A 10,137-nucleotide genomic window follows, 5' to 3' on the forward strand; every position below is an offset into this window, starting at 1 on the left:
TATTAGGTTTTGAACATATTAGGTTTTGAACATAATTTCAACTTTGTCATTACGTCTAGTTATTATGATAGATTCTATATTTTACCTGTCATAATAAATGTTACTTTTATTATAACAATAACACCGCTTAACCACTTTCACAAATGAATTTCACTTGTCACAATAGATAATTATGGAAAAAATATTTACTGATATTATTTACAATAATATGACCGGTCATTTTATGACATTACCTATTTTTCGATTAAATTTTAGCACTAGACGTTGAAGCCCATATTCGAAGTACCGTACAACTTTATAAATTGGTATATTATTAAAAAATAATTGTATGATAGATATATTATTTATTTGTTTATTTTACAACTTGTAAACTATAATATTTTATTGAAATATAAAGTTTTATTAGAAAATTGTTGTATAATATATTTAATGACGTACGGTGTTAAGATATACTTTATAGAGTTTTAATTTATAAAGCATATCCTTTTCCATTTTAAACACTACCTTTGTATTGACGGAAAGAAACAAAGACGTAAACCAGACCATTGAAATACGAACACGTTAAAAAAAAAAACAAAACACCAGAAACATAAGCTCTGGATATGTTTTATTTAGTCTTGTATTTATTTATTACACCCAAAGCATAGACATGTCTCACACAAGGAGAAAGTGGGCGATTTTTCATGCATACTGCTTCATTTGGATGCAGCAGATGAGGATGGAATTTCCTCAAGAACAAATTCGTAAGGGTCTTTCTGATTGATACCCAAAAGCCTGTTCCCTGCATCATCGCCAACAAGAGCAACATTACCGCAGAGGTCGCCGCCAAACTTGCAGAACACAAGCTTATAGATATTGGCTCGGACATTCTTAATACTGAAGGTACCTCTGATTGTATATGTATAGCCACTAACTTTAACGAGGGTTCCTTCAGGAAAACCGGCAACAGCGGTCCACTCAAGAGAGGAGTCATCAGCGAAGCTAATTGTCGCTTGACCTGTAGAGAGAAATCCGGTACGGGCAAAGGATGTAATGATCAATGGAAGCCCGTTATCGACCTCGCTGGGAGATTGCACAACACTGAGGGGTATAGTTTCGTTTCCAGTTTTGATTCGCCGAATACCACCGGCTATTGTAAATAACGGCAATATATGAAATCGGCCACCATTTTTAACGATGTTACCATGCAGGTCCTTTACAGGTGCTGCATCGGTTGAAGGAGGGTAAAAGGTTAGGACAGAAAGAAGGAAGAGAGCAAAAAGCATTTTACTCGCCATTTCTTTGGTTGGCTATGGAACAAATCTCAATGCTTTTCTTTTCTTTGTTCAGTTAAGGTTGTGTGAATAAAAGAAGATGGGAGAACCCATTTATAGAGCTACGCGACGGTGCGATGGTGATAAGGTAAACATTTTTTATGGACAGAAAATCCTGGTACTTATAAATACGTGAGAAAAATGAGAAAAAGGAAAATAATACTTAGGTTTAAATATATGTTTCGATTTTCTGTAAAATAAATTTCTTAGTTTTGGTTGGTTAAAAATATTTTGCATTTATCTGTTTAAAATTTTTGTTATATTTTTCAGCTTTTACTAAATTTTCCAAATCTTTTACTTTATTATATACAAAAGAAATTATTTCCAAATGAAATATCTATTTTAAATATCTAAGTTTTATTTTAAAATGAATAAATAAGAAATAATTATTTAAAATATTTAATTTGTGTTAAATATATCGTATTTATATCAAACCAAAAGCATATTTATAGAGAAGATAGATAAGAGAAGATGGGACAAATCAAGATACTTTTCTCTTCTTGGTTCAGTTCGGGTTGTGTGAATAAGAGAAGATGGGAAATCCCATTTATAGAGCTACGCCATGGTGCGATGGTGATAAGGTGAACATTTTTTGTGGACAGAAAATCCTAAGACTTATAAACACGTGAAAATGAAGAGAAAAAGGAGATAAATAGTTCCATTTAAATATATGATTGGATATGTAAAAATAAATGTCTTAATTTTGGTTCGTTAAAAATATTGTTTTTTTTTATCTCTTTAAAATTTTAGTTATATTTTTCAGTTTTTATATAAAATGTCTAAATCTTTTTCTCTATCCTTTTCAAAAGAAATTTATTTCAAGATGTTGCAAGATCTAAATTTTATTCTAAAATGAACAAATTAGAAAGAATTATTTAAAATACTTAATTTTCACTATGCCAAAAAAGGACTTTTATAACAGTTAAAAAAGATTTTAATATCAGTTTTCGAGTAGGTGTAGAAAGAGAGCATATAGAAAGTTTTCTACTTGTTATACTGGTTCTATGTAAAAATTAGACTTTTTATATTGGTTCTCCCTATACAAGAATAAAAACCGCTTACAATGTCGAATAATTATGGCTTTTAATGTCTAATATTTGACTAAATAGTTATAGTTAAAGGAAGAATTGATGTCAACTGTTAGGAGATGGGACATAATGTTGACGTCAAACAGAAAGAGGTTTGATGTAAAATTGACGTCACATATCATATACAGTGATGTTATCTTTGTAAAAGGTTGACCTTGAAGTTTTCGTACTATCAACGTTAACCTCACTAAGAGAGACGATCACTATAAAAGGTTTAACGTCATTCAGTGTATAGTTCGACGTTAATATGCAATTTTTTTTTTAAATTTTGTACATTTTTATTTATTTAACCAAACCCGAAAAACAGAAACCATATTTCCAATTCATATACTCACAGAATTCATTAATTTACCATTTAAACCATGTTATCATCAATTCATCAATTCCAATTAAAAAGTAAAACTAAAAGACTAAAATAAATGCTATCATCAAAATTCAATGAACCCACTTTTCCAATTCATATATTCACAGTTTAAACGATGATATCATCAATTCATCCATTCAAAAAGTTGCACAAGTAAAACTAAAAGCTAAGCAAAATGCTATCACCAAAATGCTGCAAAACTTTAAGAAAAAACCTAAAGCTCTAGCTAATTAAAATGTTTATTCAAATATTCTGCCCATTCCTCTCTTATCTTACTTATTACGACATCTGGCAATGTAGAGGAAGTATTGAACCGTTGCAAAATTAAGGAAACTTTACTATTATATTCATTCTAACGTGAAAAGTTTATTGATATTTGTAATATCTTCAAATGTAAATTTCTACCTCAACTCAATTTGCGTAACAAGGTTGATTGTTTTGGAAATGTCTGATCGTTCTACACAAGAAGGTGCTTTCTGCGTGATTAGGAAAAGATTTGGCAAACGCTTAGAGTTGCTGGTATTCACTGTGGTGTATACAGGAAGAAGAACATGCTTCTGGAATTTGAGGGGTATCTGAAAAGGGTTGATAGCAGAAGAGAATTGTTCTTGCTGCATGTCTGTTTTATGTATTGCCTATGTTAGACTAGTGGGTTAGAGAGGTGTTTTACATTTTGACGTGAGGTCGTTGTAAAAAATTTGGTGTAAAAACTCATATTTTTATAGTGCATCGGCTTCCATCTTAGGTTGAGTGGAAGGACACTGGATGTAGGCAGGTTGACCGAACCAATATAAAAAGCAGTGTTTGAATTTTCTTATCCCTTCTCTCAGCATTTATTTGATCACACTGATATTGCATTCGAATACGCTTATTGTTTCATTGCATACAAATTTACTTGCGATTTAGGAAAATTTCAAAGACATCCTGTTTTGCAAAAAAGATTTTCAAAGCAAACATTTTTACACATCACCAATTCAACCCCTCCTCTTGGTGTGAGAAATAAAGCACTTCTTTTTTAACAATTGGCACCAAAGCTGATTTTCAAAAGAACTTTTAAAAACAAGTCGATTAATATTTTTGTCTAATCGATTCGATCCTACAAAATGGCTTTTGTTTCTCGGACTTTTGGTGAAGGTGCACAACAAATAGAGCACCTTTATTTGTTGGTGAAAATTATGCTTTCTGGAAAATTAGGATGCAAATTTTCTTGAATTAGTGGATAAAGGTGTATGGGATGCTACACTCAGTGGTCCATTTGAACCCACTCATGTTGTTAATGGAAAAATTGTTTTAAATTTTTTTTAGTGGATTCAAGATGAGAACCGGAGAGCACAATATGACGTTAAAGCTAGAAATGTCATTGCCTTTGCTCTAACAATGGATGATTATTTTAGGATTTCCAATGCAAGACAACAAAAGAAATGTGGGAAGTTCTTGAACTAACACACGAAGGAACTAATGAGGTAAAACATGCCAGAAAGAATTATCCTGTGCAGGAATACGATATGTTCAGTATGAAGGCTTGAGAGACTATCTATGATTTGCAGAAAAGATTCACACACATCGTAAACCACTTCATGGCTCTCGACAAAGTGTTTGACAAGGAAGAAATCAACATAGAAATACTGCAATTGATAATGCAAGTTACTCAAGAGGAGGAAAGAAGAACTCATGGAACAACACTGTGCGAGGCTATGAATGCAAAAAGGATGGTCATATAAAGGCGGACTGTCCAGAATTGAAGAATAGGCAGAAGGCTAACACCAAGTATCCATAGGACAAGAAGAGAAAACAGAGAAAATCTTATATAGCCTGGGAGAATAGTGATGATGATTCTTCAAGTGATGATGGTTGCAGTGTTGAGGAGGAGTTCAATCTGTGTTTCATGGCAGGCTTTGCACATTATGATGACAACAATAGTGATTCTGAGGGTGAGCCAATCGAAGTCAAGAAATACATGCAGAAGCCATGGTTTTATTTAGAGCTGTCAAAACGGGTAACCCAGCTCGACCCGGCCCGGCCCACCACGGGTTGGTCACTTAGTGAACCAACCCAACCTGGCTCATTTATTAGCGAGCCAGAAAAATTCGAACCCGGCTCGACCCATCACAGGTTGGTGGGTAAATGGGTTGGCTCACTAGCCCATTTAATTAGTTTTTTAAAATAAAAAAAAAAAAATTACAAACTTTCTATATTCAAATTTAAACAAATTTCACTCTAAAAAATGATGTTAAACTAAAGACAATTCAAAATAATAATAAAAAGTACAATATAATTCAAATGTCATCCAAAAACAAATACAAAAAACCTGTTCCTTGAAGAATTTAAGTGAAGAAGTGAGAGTGACAACACCGTAAACGAGAGCAAGTTCCGTGAGAGTGATTTGTGAGAGCAGAGGTTACTTTTTTTGTATACACAGTGAGTGAAGAGAGTATTTTCTGTTTTAGGGTTTCATAAATAAAATAATAAATTAAAAATAATAAAATTAGGTAGGTGGGTTGGTGGGCCAACCCAACCCACCACGAGTTCAACCCGCATGAGCCGGATTTAAATGAGCCAGGTTGAAATCTGACCCGCATAAAAAAAATTCAATTTTTTCAAACCCAATCTGGCCCGAACCCGCAGTGAGCCGGGTTGGCTCGCGGGTTGTGACCCATTTTGACGGCTCTAGTTTTATTAATCATGGTTGTGCATCATCAAAAAAGGGAGAGATTGTTGATATTGTTGATAGGGGTTGCACAATTTTAGCTGAACCCACAACCTCAGTGATATTTGTGTTTTTGATGATGACAACACATAGTTAATAAAAACACATGTGTATGTACTGTGTTATACATGTTATATACTTATGCTTACTATGTTATATTTGTACAAGCATATCAATGAACATATTGTGTTGATTATTGCATACTAATAACTGTTGAAAACACTGTTATCTATGATGTAATTATGACATTAAATGCACCTTTTTCTGCTTAGAAACTTGCTTGAACTCATGCTTTTTCATTAAGTTGTGTGAATAAGAGAGTTGAGGTTGAATTTGATGATTTTATGACTAATTTCCCTTGTTTTGGTAGAGAATGAGGGAATGCTGAAAGCAGTGATAAAGTGTTAAGAAGATAGAGGGATCACACTATACACCTTTGAGTTGAGTGATACACTTTTGAGTGCTTGAGTGAAACGCTTTTCTTGGTGAGGAGTAGTTCTTTGAATTTCTGATTACATCTTTGCTTGGTTGATTGATCATTCTAAAGGATCACATATGTTGAAGTATATGAGCATCACACTGATTTTGATTGAATTAAGGCATCTGCACATCTTGACTGAGATCTTTATGCTGAATTGATAAAAGTGATTTCTTGTCTTGGAAGGAAAAGTTTCTGAAAAATGTTGAGTCATTGTAGTGATTGTTCTAAAAAGCTGAGTTACATTCTGTTTTGCTTGAGGGCAAGCAAAGTTCTAAGTTTGGGGTTATGATAACAGTTGAAAATATTGTTATTTGTGATGTAGTTCTGACACTAAATGCACCCTTTTTTTGCTTAGAAACTTGCTTGGACTTATACTTTTTCATTAAGTTGTGTGAATAAGAGAGTTGCTGGTATTCCCAGTGGTGTATACAGGAAGAAGAACGTGGTTCTTGACTTTGAGGGGTATCTCAAACGGGTTGAAAGCAGAAGGAATTGTTCTTGTTGTGTGTCTGTTTTGTGTACTTCTTATATCAGATTAATGGGTTAAAGAGGTGTTTTACATTTGGATGTGAGGTCGCTGTAAAAACCTTGGTTTAAAACTCATATCTCTATAGTGCATGGGCTTCCATCTTAGGTTGAGTGGAAGGACACTAGATGTAGGCAGGTTGGCTGAACCAGAATAAAAAGCAATTTTTGAATTTTCTTCTCCCTTCTCTCTACGTTTAGTCGATTACATTGATATTGCATTCGATTAAGCGTACTGTTTCATTGCATACAAATTTACTTGCAATCAAAGAAAAGTTCAAAGACATCCTGTTTTGCAAAAAAGATTTTAAAAACAAACATTTTTACACATCATCAATTCACCCTCCCCCTCTTGGTGTAAGAAACGAAACACTTCTTTTTACCATGCAATCTTGAATTCCCATATTGGTATATTACATCAGTCTACTTGCCCTCATACATTGCAAAAAAAAATGGTATAGCATAATGGAAAAATAGACACTTGGTTGAAACTACGCGTATCCTTTTGCTTAGTGCAGATATTCCTGCCCATCATTGAGGGATGCCATCTTAACTACATGTTATCTTATTAATAGGATTTCCTCCTCCTCTCTTGATCAAAAAGTCTCTTTCTCCATTTTGTTTTCCAATGATCCTCTCTTTCACACATCTACCCAAGTGTTTGGCTGTGTATGTTTTTTTCATGACATGTCTCCAGGATTAAACAAATTTTCCGCTCATGCTCTCAAATGTGTCTTGTTAGGCTATTCTCGACTCCAAGAAGGATATCAGTGTTACTCTCTTAAAACCAAGAAGTATTACATGTTTGCCAATGTCACATTCTTTGAATAAACTCCTTACTTCTCTGCATCCTATTCCACTAGCTGAGTCAAATAGCTCCATTGTCTCAGTCAATCCAAGTCTTGATTAAAATCCTCCTCCACCCGTTTCTCCACATACTAAGATTATCCCACCCAAGGCCCCAATAGATAGTCCACCTCCACAAGAAAAAGATAAATCTCCTACGTCATATTCTTCTTCCTCGTCACCTCCTACCATGCCTCCTGGTGCAAATGATTCAGGATGACCTATTGCCCTCAGAAAAGGTACTCGTTCCACTCGAAACCCTCCCATTTATAGTTTTCTTAGCTATCATCGATTTTCGCCCTTCTATTTTTCTATTTTATCCTTAGTGTTTTGTTATACCCAAGAATCTGAAATAAACACTTGATCATCCTGGATGGCGACAAGCTATGATTGTAGAAATGCATGCTCTTTATCACAATTATACTTGGGACCTAGTGCCCCTTCCCTAGATAAAAAGGTGATTGGTTGCAGATGGGTGTATGTAGTTAAAGTCGGTCCTGATGGTGAAATTGATTGGCTCAAAGCCCTGATTGTGACACTTTATTTCCTATTGGCAAGATGACTATTATTCACCTCTTCTTTGTCATGACAGTCATTCGTCACTGTCCACTTCATCAATTGAATATCAAGAATGCCTTAGGGACAAATAATAAAAAAAAAAAGCTTAGGGTTCACTTGTTTTACCAATTTACGATTTTAGGGATTGATATGCATTAGAAATTACTAGGTAAATGAAGGAAGATAAGGATTACTTACCAGATGAAGAGATTGTCAAAGACACCACCTTAACCAACCACAAGAGCGAACTTCATCACCTCAACTACGAACTCTACCACCGAACCACACAAAGGATGAAACAAAGCACACAATGAGGGCAATGATGGAGGCCGAAAGAAAGTGTTTCGTGAACAAGTAGCAACTTCGTGAACAAATTAAGGAGGTCGACAAAGGAGAACGCTTCATCGTTGAGACAAAAAAGGGAAGGAAATGAAATGAGTAAAAATGGGAAAGAGGGTTTCATAAAATCGAAGTTGTGTTTTTTTTTTAATAAAATCTTTTCGAGATGCATATATAAATTCGTAGGAAAGATTCACTCTTAATTACATATGGATTGAACTGATTCAATCCTTAGAAAATTTTCCTCCCACAACGCACGTAAGTTACATACAGAATATCGAAAAATAAAAATCAATATGTAAAATTCATATGTAAACATGGATAGGTAATTGCAATTTTTTTTATAGTGCAATGACTTTGATAACCATGATGGCTTTCAAAAAAAAAAATTACCTATAAAAATTCTCCAACACTCAAATCAATAAAAAAACTTTAAAATTGTAAGATCTTATACCATATATTTTATATTCATTTGAGTAGGATAAATACATACAATAATTTATTTCTAATATATGATCAAACTTTATTATAAAAATATAGGAAGTTTTCACCATTTTCGTCATTAATAAAGATTAATATCGAATTTTCGATATTGAATAAAAAATAAAAATAATCATTTAAACTTTAAAGAGATAAAAAGCAAAATATTTAACGAACCAAAATTAAGAAATTTACTTTACAGAAAATCGAAACATATACTTAGATCAACTGCTATTCTTTTTTTTTTCATATTTTTCACGTGTTTAGAAGTCTTGGGATTTTTAATCATTTCTATCCATAAAAACTGTTCACCTTATCACCGTCGCACCGTCGCACCGTCGCTTAGCTCTATAAATGGGTTCTCGCTTCTTCTTTTATTCACAGAAGCTTAACTGAACAGAGAAGAGAAAAGNCTTGAGATTTGTTCCATAGCCAACCAAAGAAATGGCGAGTACAAAGCTTTTTGCTCTCTTCCTTCTTTCTGTCTTAACCTTCTACCCTCCTTCAACCACTGCTGCAGACCTGCATGGTAACATCGTTTATAGAGTTTATAGAATTTTTAAACATCAACACACTAATTAATTAATTTTTACACTAATTAAATAAAAATAAAAGACTTTTTTTTCTTAAACAAAAATATAAAAATAAATAAATAACATAACAATTATTATTTAAAAAAATATGCACTCGAAATACTAATTTCTAAAAAAAACGCTAATAACTCAAATATACTTTATTTTTTTAACTCTTCTTTTCTCATATTTTACAATGTCTATTTATTTTTTAATTTAAAAAACTAAAACATATAGAGTTTGAGATAAAAATAATTTCAATTTTATATTATATTTTAAGTAATAAAAAGCAATTTTATAACTTCATGCAAAACATATAACAATAAAAAATAACACCAAACAAAAACAAAACAAAGCAAATAAACATTTATTTTCTTCGAAAGTATTCATAACGTGCAAGTCACGGTCATGCTAAAGCATTACTAGTACTATTAATATTTAAGAGTCATCAAATGATGTTTATTAATGTATGCTTTTGGTTTGATATAAATGAGATATATTTAACACAAGTTAATTAAATATTTTAAATAATTCTTTCTTATTTATTCATTTTAAAATAAAACTTAGATATTTAAAACAGATATTTCATTTGTAAATAATTTCTTTTGTAAATAATAAAGTAAAAGAATTGGACATTTTAATAATAGCTGAAAAATATAATAAAAATTTGAAACAGATAAATGCAAAATATTTTTATCCAACCAAAATTAAGAAATTTATTTTACAGAAAATCGAAACATATATCTAAACCTAAGTATTATTTTCCTTTTTCTCATTTTTTTCACGTGTTTATAGGTACCAGGAATTTCTAGCCATATAAAATGTTTACCTTATCACCATCCACCTCTATAAATGAGTTCTCCC

General features: G+C 32.5%; 1 protein-coding gene across 1 annotated transcript; it reads right to left on the reverse strand.

The window, feature by feature from the left end:
• Positions 1 to 551: 551 nt before the first annotated feature.
• On the reverse strand, positions 552 to 1,359 carry LOC106755429 (trypsin inhibitor A-like). The gene has a single exon (XM_014637579.2). It carries the CDS (start codon positions 1,275 to 1,277, stop codon positions 696 to 698), a length of 582 nt encoding a protein of 193 aa, XP_014493065.1. The 5' UTR covers positions 1,278 to 1,359; the 3' UTR covers positions 552 to 695.
• Between the last annotated feature and the right edge of the window lie 8,778 nt (positions 1,360 to 10,137).

Source organism: Vigna radiata, unplaced genomic scaffold (assembly GCF_000741045.1).
Source record: "Vigna radiata var. radiata cultivar VC1973A unplaced genomic scaffold, Vradiata_ver6 scaffold_259, whole genome shotgun sequence".
NCBI classification, from domain to species: domain Eukaryota; kingdom Viridiplantae; phylum Streptophyta; class Magnoliopsida; order Fabales; family Fabaceae; genus Vigna; species Vigna radiata.